Source organism: Hemitrygon akajei, chromosome 8, assembly GCF_048418815.1.
Source record: "Hemitrygon akajei chromosome 8, sHemAka1.3, whole genome shotgun sequence".
NCBI classification, from domain to species: Eukaryota; Metazoa; Chordata; class Chondrichthyes; order Myliobatiformes; family Dasyatidae; genus Hemitrygon; species Hemitrygon akajei.
In genome coordinates, this window is record NC_133131.1 from 127,653,548 (window position 1) to 127,675,580 (window position 22,033).

The 22,033-nt window shown below is 43.5% G+C and overlaps 1 protein-coding gene across 3 annotated transcripts in view; it reads left to right on the forward strand.

Annotated features, from left to right (window-relative positions):
* Positions 1-2,765: 2,765 nt before the first annotated feature.
* Positions 2,766-22,033, forward strand: part of LOC140732249 (alpha-2,8-sialyltransferase 8F-like) — a 65,092-nt gene continuing 45,824 nt past the window's right edge. For all 3 annotated transcript variants that reach the window (XR_012100026.1, XM_073054596.1, XM_073054597.1), the window contains exons 1-2: positions 2,766-2,947; positions 20,619-20,708. Coding sequence is in view for 2 of the 3 variants with exons in the window: in XM_073054596.1 (XP_072910697.1) it covers positions 2,847-2,947; positions 20,619-20,708 (191 nt within the window). In the remaining variant the exon portion in view is untranslated. The remainder of the gene's footprint in view (positions 2,948-20,618; positions 20,709-22,033) is intronic.

Below are 22,033 nucleotides of genomic sequence, written 5' to 3' on the forward strand. Positions count from 1 at the left end.
TGTTGATTGGAACTGCCATAGGGGTGCACTGCTCTTTCTGTCTATTCCTCTTCCCTCTCCCGACAGTCACCCAGTTACCTGTCTCTTGACTTTTAGGGGTGGCTGTCTCTCTGAAACTCTGATTTATTACTGCCTCTACCTCCCGAATCACCCGAAGTTCGTCCAGCTCCAGCTCCAGTTCCCTAACTTGGTTTGAAAAAGAGTTGCAGCTGGATGCAACTTTTGCAGGTGTAGTCATCAGAGACAATTGTGCTGTTCCTGACTTTCCACATCTTACAATCGGAGCACTGGACTGCCCTGCTACTATCTCCATAATCAACTCCTAAGTTAATTAAATTAATTAAAGAGACTTAACCGGCCTTACCTCACTGGGAGCAAGCTCGTCCTCCACCTCTTCTCACCGAAGCCTCTCGAGCCAAAGCCTCAAACCTCCACTCCTTTACTGGCCCACTCACTCACTTACATTCCTTTTGTTGTTAGGGTTGCCACACATTGAGTCAAGCAGAAGCACAGATAGTACAAGTGAATTATTTCTCAAGTCTTCCAATCACTCACAAGTCTGTTTCTCTTCCCAACAGTCATCGATAAAGTAAACCATGTCCCCAGTGAAGAGCAGCTGAATTATAGTCTTAGATTAATATAGCAAAGAATCAGGCCCCTTATATCAACTGCTCCACAGCATCCATCCCACTAGTCCCAGTTACCCATGACTGGTGCATAACACTCTAAGCCCCTCCTCTCCATGTACCTAACCAAATGCCTCTTAAATGTTGCTAATGTACCTGCATCAACCAACTCCTCTAGTAGCTCACTAACCTTGATGTGGAGAAGTTACCTCCCAGGTCTCTTTCAGATCTCTTCTCTTATGCCTGTGTCCTTTAGGTTTATGTTGTGGTAGTTATTAGGTTAATCCTATGCCACAGAGTTAGTTGCTCCCACATGGGATAAGTTCATATACTGCACAAGTGGCGTTATCAATACGGTTCATTTGAATAGACTGCCTGCTGCTGGCGTTCTTGTATGCTCTACACTCTCTCTCATTAATGAACACAACAGTTTGAACTCCCCAACACTGGGATAAAGCCTATTACCATCCATTTAAAGATTTATTTAAAGATACAGTGCGGAGTAGGTGCTTCAAACTGTGTCACCCAGCAACCACCAATTCAACCCTAGCCAAATCACAGGACAATTAACGTATAACTGTTATGGCTTTAGATTGTGGGAGAAAACCAGAGCAGCTGGAGAAAACACAAGGGTGTACAGCTCCCTACAGATGGTGTCAGAATTGAACTCTGAACTCTGACACCCAAGCTGTAATGGTGTTGAACTAACTGCTACGCCACTGTAGCACCCCAATAAAAATTATCCATATCACTCATAATTTCATAAACTTTTATAAGGTCACCCCTCATTCCCTGACACTCCACAGAATAGAAACCCATTATGGACAATCTCTCCCTATAACTCTGGTCCACTGGTCCATGCAACATCATCATAAATCTCTACAGATATATCATGGCGAGCATTCTAACTGACTGCATCGCCATATGGTATGGGGGAGGGGGTGCCGGCTAATGCACAGGATCAAAAAAAGTTGCAGAGAGTTGTAAAGTAGTCAGCTCCATCATGGTCTCTAACCTCCGTTGTATCCAGGGCATCTTCAAGGAGTGATACCTCAAAAAAGCGCACCCATCATTAAGGACCCTCATCACCCAGGTCATGCCTTGTTCTCTTTGCCTACATCAGGAAGGAGGTACAGAAGGCTAAGGACACACACTCAATGATGCAAGAACAACTTCTTCCCCTCTGCATCCGATTTCTGAATGGACATTGGACCCATGAACTCCACCTACTTTTTAATTTCTATTTTGCATGGCTTATTTAATTTAACTATTTAATATACTGTGTGTATACATATATATATATATATCTTACTATAATTCATACATTCCTTATTATTATGCACGGATCGTACTGCTGCCGCAAAGATATCAAATCTGCTCCTCAGACAGGATGAAGAGGTCAATACTCCCCAATGCCATTAGGCTTTACAATTCAACCGCCAGGACAAGAACTTTTTTTAAAGCTATTATTAATGCTTTTTGAGATAGTGATTTAGATGCATGTCATATTTTTACTGAGTTAAGTATTGTATGTAATTAGTTTTGCTACAACAAGTGTATGGGACATTGGAAAAAAGGTTGAATTTCCCCATGGGGATGAATAAAGTATCTATCTATCTATCTAAATTTCACGGAATATGCCTGTGATCTTAAACCTGATTCTGATTCTGAAATCTCTCTGTACCCTCCAGCTTTACAATGTCCTTCCTCCAGAAGAGTGACTAAAACTGTTCATAATACTCCGTGTAACCTCAGCAAGGATTTATGTAACTGTAACATAATGTCGCCCACGCCTCAGAGCTAGCTGTCTTGACAGATTACAGCCGACATGTCTATTTGTGCAGCCACTTTGATTCTCTTTCCTACTCGACACTGCCCCGCCATTTCCATCTAGGTTCTACCCTGATTTAACTGTCTAAAATGCATCAGCTCACACTTATTTAGATAAAAATCCATTTGCCATTCCGTAGCCCGTCTTGCTAATTGAGCAAGATCTCTTTGCAATACATTCCAACCTGCTTACTCTACCGATGTAAGGTTTTCGAATGAACAACCCGTAGGCGCGTGGGTGGAACCACTCGCTGAAACACACTCGGTGAATTTTCTTATAATTTTCACTATCGTGAAAGGCGAGCGAAGTGAAACTGTGATTGGCGTCTAGAGAATCACCAGCGCAAACTTGGTTTAGCATCTCTTTCTCAGACATTTGAAAGATAAACCATGCGAAATATATTATACCGGTATTTCTTTATTCTACTAGTTCTCCTATTTTGCTTCTGGTGCATTTCCTGGATGGGACGAGAGAAGACTAACTACTTAAGGTATGAATTCCAATATTTGCGAATATTTTATCGTTGTTGAAAGACTCGCGTGAATAGTTTGAAAGTAAAATCCAATACATAAATGCATTAAGTAATTTGGCTTGACCGCTCTATGTTTCTCTACGAAGTAGTTGTTTTCTCTAATCCCCTCAAATCTTTTCATTCATCCCAATATTCAAGATGAGTTTTCAGAATACAATGTAGAGATAGCTTTTGCTGTCGATAAAAAGCTGCGGGAATTGGGGTGTTGGGGTTGGACGACCCGCATCCGTTTTAGTAAAAAAAATCCTTAATGACTGGCTAAAAGACTGATACGAGACGAAACGAGCTAGAAATATGAATTGAACTGCCTTTATTACTTACATCCTACACAGTGAGAATAAGAATAGAATGAGGTGGAGGATAAATGCGTGGCTGAGAGATTGGAGCAGGGGTCAGGGATTCAGATTTCTGGATCATTCTGACCTCTTTTGGGGCAGGTGTGAGCTGTACAAAAAAGGACGTGTTGCACTTGAATCCCAGCGGGACCAATATCCTGGCTGGGAAGTTTACTAAGGCTACTGGGGAGAGTTTAAACTAGAATTGTTGGGGGTGGGAACCAAACTGAAGAAACTGGGGAAGAGGTGGTTAGCTTACAAATAGAGAAAGCTTGTTGACAATGCGAGAGGGAGGATAAGCAGATGACAGAGAAGGGGCGCGTTCAGTCCGAAGGCTTGAGATTTTAATGCGAAGAGTGCTGTGAACAAAGCGGATGAGCTTAGAGCGTGGATCAGCACTTGGAGCTGTGATGTTGTAGCCATTACAGAGACTTGGATGGCTCAGGGACAGGAATGGTTACTTCAGGTGCAGCGTTTTAGATGTTTCAGCTAGGACCGGGAGGGAGGCAAAAGAGGTGGGGGCGTGGCACTGTTGATCAGAGACAGTGTCACGGCTGCAGAAAAGGCGGACGACATGGAGGGATTGTCTACGTAGTCTCTGTGGGTGGAGGTTAGGAACAGGAAGGGGTCAATAATTTCTGGGTATTTTTTATAGGCTGCCCTATGGTAACAAGGATATCGAGGAAGAGATAGGGAAACGGATCCTGGAAAGGAGTAAGAATAACAGAGTTGTCGTGATGGGAAATTTTAATTTCCCAAATATCGATTAGCGTCTCCCTAGAGTGAGGGATTTAGATGGGGTGGAGTTTGTTAGGTGTGTTCAGGAAGGTTTCTTGTGTTACGTACCCCATAACTGGGTGTCCGACCAACAGAGATAGAAGTTTCCGTTGGAGTCTGGTGGTACTATATTTAAAGGTGTTTATTAATAAATTAAGCAAAACCTTATCAATAATGCAAATATACATATAACACAAGGTAGCAGTAATAAACCTAAAAGTGTAGGAATAATAATAACAATCAATAATAAACAAGCTCTATCGATGTCGAAGGGTAAAGGAATTGTCATAGAATATAAAGTTCAGTTCATGAGTGCTGAGTGCTTGTTATGTTGTAATCGTGAGAGAGAGAGAGAGAGGAGAGAGAGAGAGAGGAGAGAGAGAGAGAGAGAGAGAGAGAGAGAGAGAGAGAGAGAGAGAGAGAGAGAGAGAGAGAGAGAGAGAGAGGAGAGAGAGAGAGAGGAGAGAGAGAGAGAGAGAGAGAGGAGAGAGAGAGAGAGAGGAGAGAGAGAGAGGGAGAGAGAGAGAGAGAGAGAGAGAGAGCGAGAGATGTAACAGCTACAACAGCCAAACCTTCCTTTGCTTTCTTAATCCGTCGTATTGTTGTGGTCATTCAGTTATGACCCCTCTGGTCTTCAGCCAGACCATTCTTCCATGGTGGACTCGTCACCCTGGCATGAGTGGACACACACACAAGTCCACACCGGCCCTGCTATAACACTGTGAGTTTACTGACCGATCTCCTGGTTCAGTCTCTGAAAGTCCCACCTTTCTGTGGGTTCCAACACTCAATCAGTGTCCACTGGCGTGTCTGGAGGGTGTCTCTCCAGACCTGTCTTTTTATCCCTACTAACGGGGTCTCAGCTATCCATCAATTCTGAATGACTGTGTCCATCAAATCAGGGCACTCCTGCAGTCCACTGAGGAATGTTATTGAGCAAACTATTGTCCTTGCAGCGAAACAGTAGATAATTCAAAAGGAGTCACAATACAGTTAATCAGCAAACTCCTCTCTCTCTTATCTGTCACAAATGTTCTTGCCTGTTTTTCATCTCTCTTTCTCATGGTCAGCATAGCAACAGTAATAGTTCGTGGTTCCGGGGGGGGGGGGGGGTATGGTTAACTCCTTACCCCATTGTCCATCAGGTCTGTTCATCACTCATGACACTTGACACAGTATGTAGATAAGCCGACAAGAGAAAGGCTCTACTTGATTTGGTATTGGGAAATGAACTTGGTCAGGCGTCAGATCTCTCAGTGGGAGATCATTTTGCAGATGCTGATCATAATTCTATCTCCTTTACAATAGTATTATAGAGAGATAGGCATAGACAAGTTAGAAAAACGTTCCCTTGGAGTAAAGGGAATCAGACAGGAAATTGTAGGCTTAAATTGGAAACAGATGTTCTCAAGGAATAGTATGGAAGAAATGTGGCAAATATTCAGGGGATATTTGTGCAGAATTCTGTATAGGTACTTTCCAATCAGACAGGGATGTTATGGTAGGGTACAGGAACCGTGGTGTACAAAGTCTGTAATAAATCTAGTCAAGAAGTAAAGAAAAGCTTTCAAAAGGTTCAGAGAGCTAGGTAATGTTAGAGATCTAGAAGATTATAAAGCTGCTAGGAAGGAGCTTAATAAGGAAATTAGGAGAGCCAGAAGGGGCCGTGAGAAGGCCTTGGTGGGCAGCATTAAGGAAAACCCCAAGGCATTCTACAAGTATGTGAAGAGCAAGAGGATAAGACGTGAAAAAATAGGCGCTATCAAGTGTGACAGTGGGAAAATTTGTATGGAACTGGAGGAAATAGCAGAGGTACCTAATGAATACTTTACTTCAGTATTCACTATGGAAAATAATCATAGTGATTGTAGTGATCACTTGCAGCAGACTGAAATAGCTTGAGCATGTAGATATTAAGTAAGAAGATGTGCTGGAGCTTTTGGAAAGCATCAAGTGGGATAAGTTGCCAGGGACCAGATGAAATGTACCCTAGGCTACTGTGGGAGGTGAGGGAGGATATTGCTGAGCCTGTAGCAATGATCTCTGCATCATCAATGGGGACGGGAGAGGTTCCAGAGGATTGGAGGGTTGTGGATGTTGTTCCTTTATTCAAGAAAGAGAGTAGTGATAGCCCAGAAAATTATAGACCAGGGAGCCTTACCTCAGTGGTTGCTAAGTTGATGGACAAGATCCTGAGAGGCAGGATTTATGAACATTTGGAGAGGTATAATATGATTAGGAGAGTCAGCATGGCTTTGTCAAGGGGAGGTCGTGCCTTATGAGCCTGAATAAATTTTTTGAGGATCTGACTAAACACATTGATGAAGGAAGAGCAGTAGGTGTAGTGTATATGGTTTACAAGGTTGACATAGCTGGAGAAGATAATGAGGGTAAGCTCTCACTACCTATAAAGTGCTTCCATATGGCTTGCGTCTCAAATAGCCTCTGTCAACCAAGTCCAGCTCCCGGCCTTCATGTGGCGGAACTGTTCTTACCAATGGGAGAAGTGGGAAAGGTGGGTCTCTGGCGCCTCAAAACCAGATGCTTCGGGCGGATGAGGCTTGTTAGTCTTGGTCGACTGCCCACCTAGGAGAAGGAAAACTCTGATTTTTAAACCTCCGCTGCCTTGCGGCCACACCCAATCTTGAGAAAAGCTATGGGAGTAAACCCTGAGAAGAAATCCGGAGCCGGAGTACCGTAGGTGGTCAATAGGGAGGAATTCATCAATCTATTGTCCGGCAACTCCTGCAGCCGAAGAGGCCACCATGTGTAACGATCTTCGTGCCAGTGGATCCTGACCTCCGAGGCAGAGAGAGTGGGACTGTCTCCATGCTAAGGCTTTTTCACTATAATATCTTTCACGCACAGGTCCTGGTGTTGTGCATTTTTGTCTTCTTTCTCTCTTCAAAAGTCCTTCGGCGATGGGAGAGCAGCAAACCAACAGGTGGAGGTGACCACTGAGTTGCAGTTGCAAACCTGCACGTAGGCGGCCCTTGGACAGATGGTCGTTCTCCTCTGAACTCAGGGCAGTAGGGGAGTCCGACACCATCTTCGGTGACTGGGCAGCCCTTTTTAGGACAGTGGTGCCCACCCTGTAATCAGGAAGGTGCCCTAGAAAAGGTGGCCTAAACATCGCCTGCATTAGATCATCCGGCCAGTTAACCACGACTGACGGATGACCCAATCATTGCGGTCGAAATCAAAATCAAAAGAAAAAGATTCTCCGTCTAGGAGCATGGAACGTTTGCACCTTAATGGATAAGGAAAACACTGCAAGAACCGAAAAGAGAACAGCTCTCATTGGTAAAGAACTTGCTCGCTACAACATTGACATCGCAGCGCTGATTGAAACCAGGGTTGCAGATGAGGGATCCATCACTGAGCTTGCCAGCGGCTACGACTTCTTCTGGAGAGGAAGGGCGCAGAACGAAGACAGAATCTATGGAGTGGGCTTCGCCATAAGGAGTACCCTGATGAAACAGCTCCCCGACCTGCCTGTTGGCATTTGCGAAAGATTGATGAATCTGCGTCTGCCCCTCAGCCAAAACTGACATGCAACTATCATTAGTGCCTATGCCCCCTCCCTGACCAGCTCTACTGAAACCATAGAGCAGTTTTACGCCGACCTTGACTCCATCCTGCGCTCAGTGTGCCAGCCAGTGATAAGCTGATCTTGCTGGCAGATTTTAATGCCCGAGTCGGCCAAGACCATGATCAGTGGAGTGGAGTACTTGGCAGACACGGGGGTCGGGAAGATGAACAGCAATGGCCTTCTGCTTCTCAGCAAATGTGAAGAGCATGACTTCACTATCACTAACATAGTGTTCAGAATGGCCAACAAATTCAAGACAACATGGATGCACCCTAGATCCAAACAATGGCATCTGATCGATTATGTCATTGTCCATCAACGTGACATCCGAGACATGGTCATCACACGAGCCATGCGAGGAGGGCAGAGTGTTGGACGGACCACAGACTCCTCCACACCACCCTCAAGCTACACATTGTTCAATCTCATAAAACGCGTCCAAAGGAAGTACAGCCATCCTTTAACACCTCAAAACTTCAGCATCCTCCGTGTCTATGTGAATTTCAAAATACTCTTAAACAGAAACTATCAATAAACCAGCCACTCACGGGTAACCCAATCCAGAAATAGAGCCACTTCAAAAATGCTATAACTGAAACGGCAGAATCAACCCTAGGCCTCAGAAAGTGCACCCACCAAGATTGGTTCAATGAGAATAGCACCACCATCGATGACCTACTCACCAAGAAGAACAAGGCATTCAAGAATGGCAGGATAACCCGAACTCCACCTGCAAAAAGGACAGATTCAAGTCCTATCAGGCACTCGCTCAAAGGGAAATCCGTATAATACGCGACACATCGTGGAATAAGAAGGTGGATGAGGTTCAGCACTATGCTGACACAAACAACACCAAGCAGTTCTTCAACGCCATCAAGTCTGGCTTTGGTCCCTCAAAGTCAAGCATAGCTCCTCTGCTTTCTGCAGATGGATCCTCGCTTATCAAGGACAAAAAAGGGCATTAACAACAGTCAGCTCCTTAATTGCCCTCTACTGTCAACCAGTTCGACCAGATTCCCCAGAGCCCAGTCCATGAGCACCTCAGCAACACCCCCCACCCACCCCGACCGAGGTCAGCACAGCCATCAAACAGATGAGCTGTGGCAAAGCACCAGGCAAGGATGGCATTCCCGCAGAACTGTACAAAGCCCTCAACCAGGAGTCACTCGAAGCATTTCAGGACATCCTGGTCAGTATCTGGGAAGAGGAAGTAATGCCACTCGACCTTCGGGATGCTGCAATAGTCACCCTATATAAAAACAAAGGCACGTGCACAGACTGTGGGAACTATCGGGGCATCTCCCTACTTTCCATCGGCGGCAAAATCCTGGCTCGCATCATCCTCAATAGACTTATTTCAACAGTATCCGAAGGAAACCTCCCAGAATCACAATGCGGCTTTCGGCCTAAACAAAGTACTGTGGATATGATCTTCACTGTTAGACAAATGCAGCAGAAATGCCTGGAGCAGAACATGAACTTGTACTTTGTCTTCATTGATCTGACTAAAGCGTTTGACACTGTCAACAGAGAAGCCTTGTGGATCATCCTTGGGAAACTTAGATGGCCTCCAAAGTTCATCAACCTCATATGCCTCTTCCATGCCAACATGATTGGAGAGATTCTATCAGCTGACGAAACTAGCGAGAAATTTGACATTTCCAATGGCGTTAAGCAGAGCTGTGTGCTTGCACCAGTACTTTTCAACCTTTTCTTCACTCAAGTACTAATGCATGCTGTCAGACCTAAACCTGGGCATTTATATCAAATACCGCCTGGACGGGTCACTCTTTGATCTACGTCACCTTGCAGCACACACAAAGACCCTCCGAAAGCTGTTCATAGAAGCGCTCTTTGCAGATGACTGCGCACCAATGGCGCACGAAGAGGACCACCTACAAACAATGGTCAGCAGATTCTCCGCCGCATCTAAATTGTTCAGCCTGACAATCAGCCTCGGTAAAACAAAGGTCCTCCTGCAGCCTGCACCTAATAGTGCCCCTCCATAGCCATGCATCGCCATCGATGACACACAGCTACGGAACATTGACAACTTCAAATACCTGGGGAGTACCAGCTCCAGCGACAGTGCCCTTGATAAACAAATCACGTCAAGGATCCAAAAAGCAAGCCATGCACTCGGAAGGCTCCGGGTCAAAGTTCTGCAGCACAAAGACATTCTCCTCTCCACTAAACTAAAGATTTACAACACTGTTGTGGTCTCATCACTTCTATATAGTTGTGAAACCTGGACACTGTATCCAAGACATGTCAACCAGCTTGAACAATTCGACAATCGCACTCTGCGATCAATCACACAAATCCGCTGGCAAGACCGTATCTCCAACCTGACAGTCCTGGACCGAGCCAATTCCACAAGCATTGAAGCCAAGGTTTTGAAGGCTCAGCTCAGATGGACCGGCCATGTGATCCACATGGAATGCCGCGCCAGTTGTTCTCCGGAGAATTGGAGCAGGGCAACCGTGCCCAAGGTCACCCAAGGAAGAGATACAAGGACAACCTCAAGTCAAACCTTAAGTGGGCCAAACTTCAGCCCCGAGATCTCGAACACACTGCTGCTGATTGGTCCAAGTGGTGCAATCTATGCTCCAAGGCAGCAAACAACTTCCAAGGCAACTGGCGCATGCAGCGCCTCAAGGCGAGCCAAGAAAGACACAGGAAGGCGTCCGCTCCTGCCCCAACAGGCGGTGTTCCTTGCCCCACCTGCAACCATTTCGGACTTTGGCCTCAGAAGTCTTATGCGTGCCCACAGACGTTAACTACACAACACATTTGTCTTCCTCGGACTTTGAGAGACTACTACTATATGGATTTCAGCAAGGCATTTGATAAGGTACCCCATGCAAGGCTTACTAAGAAAGTATGGAGGCATGGGATCCAAGGGGACATTGATTTGTGGATCCAGAACTGGCTTGCCCACAGAAAGCAAAGAGTGGTTGTAGAGAGGTCATATTCTACATGGAGGCCTGTCACCAGTGGAGTGCCACAGGGATATGTTCTGGGACCCGTACACTTCGTGATTTTGATAAATGACCTGGATGAGGAAGTGGAGGGATGGGTTAGTAAGTTTGCTGATGACATAAATATTGGAGGTGTTGTGGATAGTGTTAGGGCTGTCAGAGGTTACAGTGGGACATTGATAGGATGCAAAACTGGTCTGAGAAGTGGCAGATGGAGTTCAACCCAGATAAGTGTGAAGTGGTTCAATTTGGTAGGTCAAATATAATGGCAGAATATTGTATTTATAGTAAGATTCTTGGCAGTGTGAAGGATCAGAGGGATCTTGGGGTCTGAGTCCATAGGATGCTCAAAGCAGCTGTGCAGGTTTACTCTGTGGTTAAGAAGGCATATGGTGTATTGGCTTTCATCAATCGTGGAATTGAATTTAGGAGCTGAGAGGTAACGTTGTAGCTATATAGGACCCTGGTCAGACCCCACTTGTAGTACCTTGCTCAGTTCTGGTCACCTCACTACTGCAAGGATGCAGAAACCATGGAAAGGGTGCAGAGGAGATTTACAAGGATGTTGCCTGGATTGGGGAGCATGCCTTATGAGAATAAGTTGGGAAACTCGGCCTTTTCTCCTTTGAGCGAAGGAGGATGAGAGGTGACCTGATAGAGGTGTATAAGATGATTAGAGGCATTGATTGTGCGGGTAGTCAGAGGCTTTTTCCCAGGTCTGAAATGGTTGCCACAAGCGGACACAGGTTTAAGGTGCTTGGGAGTAGGTACAGAGGAGATGTCAGGGGGTATGTTTTTAACGCAGAGAGTGGTGAATGCATGGAATGGGCTGCCAGCAATGGTGGTGGAGGCAGATACGATAGGGTCTTTTAAGAGACTTTTAAGGGGGACATGTTTGGCACAAGTTTGTGGGCTGAAGGGCCTGTATTCAGCCATAGGTTTTCTATCTTTCTCTGTTTCTACTGTCACATACACACAACCCTGCAAAAGTATCAGCAGCAATAGAACACACCTGGAGTCTGGTTTTGCCATTAACAAATCACTATTTTATTAGTAACTTAAAACAGGTAAATCAAGAGTTAACTGTGTTATGCACATATAGGTGTAAATAAAGTTCCCAAACTTATTCAAGCTCAGGTGTCAAGAGTTACAGTCTTATGATGGTATGAAAGAAAAGTTCAGTTCAAATGCACAGGTTAATTAATGCCAGATATTTGTAATTCAAAGGCGAGTGTTGTGAGAAGGTAATTTTGTTGATATTCCACAGATTCCATGACAGCAATACAAAATAACATTAGCAGTAGGTTTTATCTCCGAAGTTGTTCCAATCCACACATGAAGTATCACCAATAGTGATCTTCAACGAATATCCTTTCAACACAAGTGGTACCATACCCATATTCAGCTACGGGACATCTCAAAGTGGTAGCCACAGGATGCTCAAACTGAATCCACGTATGGATTATCACCAACAGTAGCTTATCACAAAGGGCACCCTCTTCAAGGGAACCACCACCCAGGCAAGGGTCGACACACCGGTAGATTCCACAAGGTTACCCCAATCACACAACGTGATAGCCACTTATCCAGTTCGATGACATACGAAATAACTCCAACAGTGATTTGCCACAGGGGTGCCTTTCTTCAGTGAAATACCACACACAGACAAAGGGTAAACACACATGTGGTATTCACAAAGGTTTTCCCCCCTCACCAGAGAACCTTCCCCTGTGGATTAACTAAGTGACAATCACACTTTCGTATTCGAATGGAATCAAGCTCACCCTCACGGACTACTTAGAGAGAGAATCCAAACAGTGATCTCTTTGTCACTAGGTTTCTTCTCTTTCAATCCTTCCTCTCTTCTCTGCAAACTTCTTCTAGTTGCAACACACACACACACACACACACACACACACACACCAAAAATACATAATGAAGCACCAAAAAATTCAAGATGATAAATGTAGAAAATGACGAGAAAAACCAGAAACAATCCAACACATTACAGGATCCTGTAGCAGGTTAACACAATTTGATGTATTGACACAGGCACAATTAGATGTCAAACATCATTCATCAAAAGCTTGCTTTAAAATACAAACTCATTAACGAAGTCACACCTTACTATAGGTACAAACCTGATTCAGCTTTAGAGTCAGAATGCCACAAATTATATTATGGCCGATTAGTTATTACAGATAGGACAATCCATAACAACCATCTGGATACAATAATACAGGATAAACAAGCAAGAACAACTTTTTTAATAGATACAGCCATTCCAAACACACATAACTTACAGAAATCAATAAGTGAAAACACCAGGATTATGTCGAATTAAAAGCGGAAATTAAAAGACTTTGGAAAACAAACAGTGTATCCATTGTCTCAATAGCAATATCTACAACTGGTGTCATCCCAAAGGCACGACACAATAGCATTAAACAATTAGGGCTACACAGTAATATCAAAGTAAATCTTCAGAAAGCCACAATAGTTGACACTGCTAGAATAGTCTGGAAGTTCAGACTAATTGACAAATGAGTGCCCTTGGATATGCTGTACCTCAGGTTTTACCAGCTTGAGCAGAGAAAAAGTAAAAATGATAATAATAAAATGGAAGGAGACAGAAGGCAGCAGAAATAGCAGAACATTTGTTGAAGATGCATTAGCAGGACATTCAGAATTATTGTATGATGAACAGTCCTGATGAAAAGTCTCTGTGGAAATGTCCACTTTTTATTCCTCTTCATGGATTATGCCTGACCTGCTGAGTTCCTCTACATAATAATCCTTTTTTATCAATGATCCTTTTCATGCTTTTGTGAAAGAATAATTTTAAAGGAATTATTTGAAGATGCAACTATACAATGGATAAAGGGGAACTTTTTCATGTACAAAGAATGTCAGTAGACATTCAATAGGTGCTGCATCAAAGGTTAATATGGAAAGAAAAAAACTAATCTAGAATCATGGAATGTTTATGCTACAGAAAACAACCATCATTTCCATAATGTCCATGCTGGTTCTTACCACTGCACTCTACCACCACTATTCTTTAGCCTTGCAAACTCATCTTCACCATAGACAGTACTTAAGATTTCCCTTTGGAAGTGGATAATGAAACCTACTTCCACCACATTTATATTCCAGATTTCAGGCACACATTAAAAAGTATTTCCTTATTTTGCCTTCAACTGTGTTCCCTTATGCTTTGAGTTGGTGGACTGGATAAATCATGGATTCATCTTCAAGTCTGAATGAATACATCACAGTTGTCACTGATTTCATTAAGACTTGTCTGGCTGAGCATGTGCCTATGAGAACATGCTGTACACACCCAAATCAAAAGCCTTGAAAGAACCAGGAGATTCTTAGTTCACTGAGGGCTAGATCTGTAGCATTCATATCTGGTGATCTAATACTATACAAAGAGCCCAGGTATGACTTATGGGTGTCATAGACCCTTCTGGCAATCCCCCACCTTGCTATTTATCTCAGGAATTGGGCTCAATCCCCTCGTTTAGTTTCCAATCATTCCCAGGTTCCACTAACTACACACACCTGTTTTTCATCAGAAAATGCAGGATAAAGACTTTGTGATCACAACAAGGAGCTGTTAGTTCTTTGGTTGACTCCGGTGTGAGTAACCTTATTTCATGTTTCTTAGGACTGCCAGTTCTAAGTCTGGCATCGCTCCTGGATACCGATTCCATGCTTGCTACATCAATAATGCCTCCCAACTCTATCTCCGCGCCCGTATGCTGCACTTGGGTTCATCCACCGCCATGCTCATGTAACAATGGGGGCACTCTCAAGAGAAAAAGAACAATTCCGATTGTGTTTAGAGGCAGAATCAGATGCATGCCAACTCTGTCAGGGTTTGCAGGCCATTACGTCCTAAAAAACAAAACCTAACATAATAAATGGCAGTGATGCTTTACTCCTAGATGAGCTCAAAGCCTTTTATACACTCTTTGAAAAAGAGAATAAAACTACAGTTATGAGGACCTCTGCAGCACCTAGTGACCCTGTGGTCACTGTCTAGGAGGCTGATGTCAAAATGTCTTTAAGAGGGTGAACCCTTGCAAGGTGACAGCCCTGATGTTGTACCTGGTAGGGCTCAATACAATAAGTCTACAGTGAATGTGCTCTCAATAGCTCTTCTCAGAGCCTTGAATCACTTGGATAATACTAATATGTATATCAGGCTGTGGTATACTTATTACAACTCAGTGTTTAACACAATCATTCCTATAGTTCTGATCATAAAGCTTCAAAACCTGGGCCTCTGTACCTCCCTCTGCAACTGGATCTTTCACTTCCACACCAGAAGACCACAGTCTGTGTGGATCAGAAATAACATCTCCACCTCACTGACAATCAATGCTAGTGCATCTCAAGGAAGCACAGTTTGTGCACTGCTCTACTCTCTCTACACCCATAGCTGTGTGGATAGACATAGCTCAAACACCATCTATAAATTTGTTGATGGGCCAATTCTTGGCAGAACTTCAGATGATGGCGAGAAGGCATGAAGAGAGGGACAGATCAGCCAATCGAGTGGTGTTGCAGCAAAAACCTTGCACTTATTGTCAGTAAGACGAAAAAAACTGATTGTGGACTTCAGAAAGGGTAAGGCAAGGGAACACACACCAATCTTCATCAAGGGATCAGAAGTAGAAACAGTGAACAATTTCAAGTTCCTGGGTGTCAACGTCTCTGAGGATCTATCCAGGTCCAGATGCAGTTACAAAGAAAGCATGACAGTGGCTATATTTCATTTGGAGTTTGAGGAGACTTGGTTGTCATCAAAGTCACTCACAAATTTCTATAGATCTACTGTGGAGAGCATTCTAACTTGCTGCATCACCATCTGGTATGTAGATGATGGGATTGTTGCCACTGCACAGGATCAAAATAAGCTGCAGAAATTTGTAAATTCAGTCAACTCCATCATGGGCACTAGTGTCCCCAACATCCAGGACACCTTCATGGAGTGATGTCTCAGAAAGGTGGCATCCATCATTAAGGACCTCCATCACCAAGGACATTGCTACCATCAGGGCCTCGAAGGTTCAGGAACCTGAAGACTCACACTTAACATTTTCAGGAATTGCTTCTTCTCTTCTGCCATCAGATTTCTGTATGGACATTGAAGCCACGAACAATATCCCACAACTTTGTTTTCTCTCTTTTTGCACTGTTTATTTAATTTTAACTTAAATATATATACTTCTTACTATAATTTACAGGTTCTACTATTATGTACTGCATTGTACTGCTGCCACAAAATACAAATCTCACAACGTATGCCAATGGTATTAAGCCTGTTTCTGGTTTGATTCTGATTCTTATTTCATAATTTTTCATAAACTGTGGCATCTAGGTGTTTACCACTCTACAAAAGGGAGCAGCCTCTTCATGTCCACACTGTTTACACCTCAAAAGTTTCAGTAGGTACATTTAATGTCAGGGAAATGTATACAATATATGAGGGGTGATTGATAAGTTTGTGGCCTGAGGTAAAAGGAGTCAATTTTAGAAAACCTAGCACATTTATTTTTCAACATAGTCCCCTGTTACATTTATACACTTAGTCCAGTGGTTGTGGAGCATGTGGATCCCTTCTTAGTAGAAGTTGGCATCTTGGACCTCCAGAAGTGGTCCACAGCAGCGGTGCTTGATAAGTTTGTGGCCTAAGGTAGAAGGAAATGAGTTATACAGCTCTCGTTACATGCACGTGCAGTTCAACTCTTTGAGTGATTATGCAGAAAGTTTGAAGTTAATAACTCATCTCCTGAAATACTTTTTCTTTGCAATCATCCACAAAAACAGAACAGTGCCCCATAGAATGAATGACAGTTAAATTTTGGAACCCCAACGTCCCCCCACTTCCCCCCTACCACGCATAAGCAGCAGCAAAGCAATGATCCCCCCTCCCCACCAACAAAAGTAAGTATTGATACCCCTCACTGAGCACTCAAATGTGCAGCAAAGCATCAATAAAGGCACAGACTTGTAGTATCTCAAAGACTACTCGTTCACCCGGTTTATTCGACATAGCACAGTCTCTCTCTCTCTGTCTCTCTCCCTCAATCCCCTCTCCCCCCCCCCTTCTCCTCCCTCCCCCTCTCCTCTCTCTCCCCTCTCTCCCCCCTCTCTCCCCCCTCTCTCCCCCCTCTCTCCCCCCTCTCTCCCCCCTCTCTCCCCCCTCTCTCCCCCCCAACCAACCAACCAACCAACCAACCAACCATCTGGCAAGGGCTGACCGGAGCTGTCAGAGTCTTATCTTCTGGTGGCTAATGGAAACCAGGTGCTGGTGATTGAGAGGAATTGGGAAAGATTGGGAATCAAGTGTGGGGATTAAGGACCAGTTAGGGAGGATAGGGAAAAGGTGGGAAATGCCAGCCAGGACCATGACACTATCTTTACTAATTATACAAAATAAGCCATTGTGTTGCAAAGGGGTGAAACAAGCTTTTGGTTTATTGATAGCACTCTCAGGTCAGGTGAAGTTTGAGTACTCCTCTGGAATTCAGATAGAATCATCAAGATTGAAATCCAGTTAAACACAGAGTCTAATGTCTTAGGATGCTAGGATGACCTAACACGGAGCTGTAATCTGGTTATGAAAACCCCCAGTGTAATAGCTGAGAGAAGCAATGGTATGGCTCATAATCTGGATAAGAGTGTACAAGTCAGAATGTGGCCAAAGCAAGGCTTTGGGAGTTGGGATAAAGGGCAGGGAGCATTAGATTCAATAACGATTTATCTATTCCACATCACATAGAATTCCTAGAGGAATTGATTAAGGATAATCAGTATGGCTTTGTGCATGGGAAATCATGTCTCAAATATTTGATTTAGTCGTATGTTTTTGAAGAAAAAACATTTATATTCCAGGTTTCAGGCACACATTAAAAAGTATTTCCTCATTTTGCTTTCAATTTTGTTCCCACTTGCATTGAGTTGGTGGACTGGACATAATTCACAGATTCATCTTCAAGCCTGAATGAATACACCACAGTTGTCACTGACTTCATTAAGACTTGCCTGGCTGAGTGTGTGCCTGTGAGAACATGCTGTACACACCCAAATCTAAAACCTCGAATGACCAGCAGATTCGTAGTCCACTGAGGGCTAGATCGGTAGCATTCAAATCTGGTGATCCAATACTATACAAAGAGGCCAGGTACGATGAGATCTCAAGAGAGAAAGAACAATTCCAATTGAGTTTAGAGGCAGAATCAGATGCATGCCAACTCTGTCAGTGTTTGCAGGCCATTACGTCTTACAAAGCAAACCCTAACATCATAAATGGCAGTGATGCTTCACTCCTAGATGAGTTCAGAGCCTTTTATGCACCCTTCGAAAAGGAGAATAAAACTACAGCACCTAGTGACCCTGTGGTCACTGTCTAGGAGGCTGATGTCAGAACATCTTTAAGAGGGTGAACCCTTGCAAGGTGACAGACCCGATATTGTTCCTGGTAGGGCTCAATACACTAAGTCTATAGTGGATATGATCTCAATAGCTCTTGTCAGAGCCTTGAATCACTTGGATAATACTAATATGTATGTCAGGCTGTCGTATATTTACTACAGCTCAGTGCTTAACACAATCACTCCTATAGTTCTGATCAAAAGCTCCAAAACCAGGGTCTCTGTACCTCCCTTTGCAACTGGATCTTTGACTTCTACACCAGAAGAGCACAGTCTGTGTGGATCAGAAATAACATCTCCACCTCACTGACAATCAATGCTAGTGCACCTCAAGGAATCACACTTTGTGCACTGCTCTACTCTCTCTAAAAACATAGCTGTGTGGCTAGGCACAGCTCAAATGCCATCTATAAATTTGTTGACGGCACAATTATTGGCAGAACTTCAGACGATGGTGGAAGGCATGCAAGAGCGAGACAGATCAGCTGTTTGAGTGGTGTTGCAGCAAAAACCTTGCACTCAATGTCAGTAAGACCAGAAAACTGATTGTGGAATTCAGAAAGGGTAAGACAATGGAACACACACCAATCCTCATCAAGGGATCAGAAGTAGAAACAGTGAACAATTTCAAGTTCCTGGGTGTCAGTGTCTCTGAGGATCTATCCAGGATGAACCGGACCTGGTGGCATTGAGATTCATTGTCACCAGGGAGGATGTTAGAAGGGCCTTCCTGAAGATAAATCCAAGGAAGGCAACCGGCCCAGTTGGCGTCCCAGGAGGGGTTCTCCAGGCCTGTGCAAGCGAGCTAGCTGGAGTGTTTGCTGACATCTTCAACTGCTCCCGTCTAAGATCCCCTCATGTTTTAAGAAGGCAACGATAATCTCGGTGCTGAAGAAGAGTAAGGTGGCATGCCTGAATGGCAATCGACCTGTGGCTCTGACATCAATTGCTATGAAGTGCTTCGAGCGATTGGTTATGGCACACATCAACCATAGCCTACTGTAGTAACACTTTGCAATTCGCCTACCAGAGCAACAGGTCAATGGCAGATGTCGTCTCTCTGTTACTACATTCCTCCTTAAAACACCTGGAGAATAAAGACGCATATGCAAGGCTCCTTCTCTTTGACTACAGCTCTGTCTTTAATACGATCATTCCAAATAAACTGATTCCTAAGCTCTGGAACCTGGGTCTTAGCACTCAGATCTGTAGCTGGATCTTCAACTTCCTCACAGACAGGACCCAGGCTGTAAAAATAGGGGACAAGCTCTCCTCTACAATCACTCTGAGCACCGGTTCCCCACAAGGCTGTGTACTCAGCCCCTGCTGTACTCACTGTATACCCATGATTGTGTAGCCAAGTTTCCATCAAACTCAATATATAAGTTTGCTGATGACACCACAGTTGTAGGCCATACCTTGGGTAATGATGAGTTTGAGTACAGAGAGGAAATTAAGAACCTGGTGGCATAGTGCAAAGACAATAACTTATCGCTCAATGTCAAGACGAAGGAATTGGTTTTTGACTTCAGAAGGAGAGTAGCGGACCACATGACCCCATCTACGTCGGTGGTGTGCTGGTGAAACAGGTCAAAAGCTTTAAGTTCTTTGGAGTCAATATCACAAATGACCTTACTTGGTCTAACCAAGCAGAATCCACTGCCAAGAAGGCCCACCAGCACCTTTACTTCCTGAGAAAGCTGAAGAAATTTGGCCTGTCCCCTAAAACCCTCACTAATTTTTATAGATGCATTGCAGAAAGCACTCTTCTAGGATGCATCACAACCTGGTATGGAAGTTGTCCTGTCCAAGACTGGAAGACGCTGCAGAAGACCGTGAACACAGCCCAGCACATCACACAAACCAATCTTCTGTCCTTGGACTCACTTTACACTGCACGCTATCGGAGCAGTGCTGCCAGGATAATCAAGGACACGACCCACCCTGCCAACACACGTTTTGTCCCTCTTCCCTCTAGGAGAAGGTTTAGGAGCTTTAAGACTCGTACGGCCAGATTTGGGAACAGCTTCTTACCGATTGTGATAAGACTGCTGAATAGATCCTGACCCGGATCTGGGCCGTACCTTCCAAATATCTGGACCTGTCTCTCGGTTTTATTTGCACTACCTTACTTTCTCTTTTTTATTTTTTATTTGTGATTTTTAATTTAAATTCTTCTTATATTTACTATCGATTTGTACTCCAGGGAGCGCAAAGTGCAGAATCAAATATTGCTGTGATGATTGTACACTCTAGTATCAATTGTTTGGTGACAATAAAGTAATAAAAATAACTAAACCAGCAATCCATGTTTTCGCCTAGAAACCTAGTTCCTTTACAAATATTGCAAAACAAATTTAGTTTTACTCAGTATAATTGCAGTAAGATTCAACATTAATGTCCATAATAATGTAAAATATAATCCTAAAAGCTCTGCAATTAGTTGTTTTATTGTTTGACTTTTTATCTTTATTTTTCTTAACCGGATTTTTGAAGAATCGCAAAACAGACAAGAAAGCATCAACAGAAGCGTATTTCACCAGAATGTATGGAACTGAGCAAAATCTTTACTCTTAAACCAAACAGGTAACAGTTCTTATTCTGTAAAATTTGTTATCTTTACTAATTATACAAAATAAGCCATTGTGTTGCAAAGGGGTGAAACAAGCCTTTGGTTTATTGATAGCACTCTCAGGTCAGGTGAAGTTTGAGTACTCCTCTGGAATTCAGATAGAATCATCAAGATTGAAATCCAGTTAAACACAGAGTCTAATGTCTTAGGATGATAGGATGACCTAACACGGAGCTGTAATCTGGTTATGAAAACCCCCAGTGTAATAGCTGAGAGAAGCAATGGTATGGCTCACCATCTGGATAAGAGTGTACAAGTCAGGATGTAGCCAAAGCAAGGCTTTGGGAGTTGGGATAAAGGGCAGGAGGCATTAGATTCAATAACAATTTATCTATTTCACATCACATGGAATTCCCAGAGGAGTTGATTAAGGATAATCAGTATGGCTTTGTGCATGTCTCACATATTTGATTTAGTAGTTTGTTTTTGAAGAAGGAACCAAGAAGGAGGATAAGGGCAGTGAAATAAATGTAGTCCACATGGACTTAAGGAAGGGTTTGATGAAGTTCTGCATGGTAGACTGCTATGGGAAGTAGATCACTTGGAATCCAAGGAGAGCTGGCCAAACAGATACACAGTTGCTTTGATAGGAGGAACCATGGGTGATGGAGGTAGATTGCTTTTGGATTGGAGGCTTGTGCCATTCCACAGGTGTCATTGCTAGGCCCATTACTATTTGTTATCCAGTAGCAGTGATTTAGATGAGAATATACAAGGTACGCAGAATAAGATTTCAGAAGACACTAAAACCAATGATGTTATTGACAGTGAAGATAGTTATTAGGAATTCAGAGCTGCTGATCAACTGGGTAAGTGGGCTGAAGAATGGGAAGAGGAGTTTGATTGATAAGCATGAGGATTTGGACCTTGGAAAGGTAGATCAAGTTAGGGCATTCACAGTCAACAGTCGGGCCCTGAGGAGCATAATTGAATTGAGGCAACCAGGAATACAAGTTTATGGTTCCCTGAAAGTAGTCAATTTAGATACCATTGAAATGAACTCAAAGACATTGCTCTGTGGGACCCCATGTAAGTTTGTTCTTGGTGCTCTTGTTGCTGTTCATCGTCACTCATTCTTGAGTAACACCATGATAACTAGTCTATAATGTTGTGATGTGTATGGAGACGGCTGACTATACCAATATGGACATGAACGTTTCTTTCACACAGATGACCAATGTGTGTGAATGCTGGAAGAACTCAGCATCTATGGAAGGGAAAAATAATTGACCCTTCATCAGAGTTGAAACATTAACTGTTTATTCCTCTCCCTAGATGC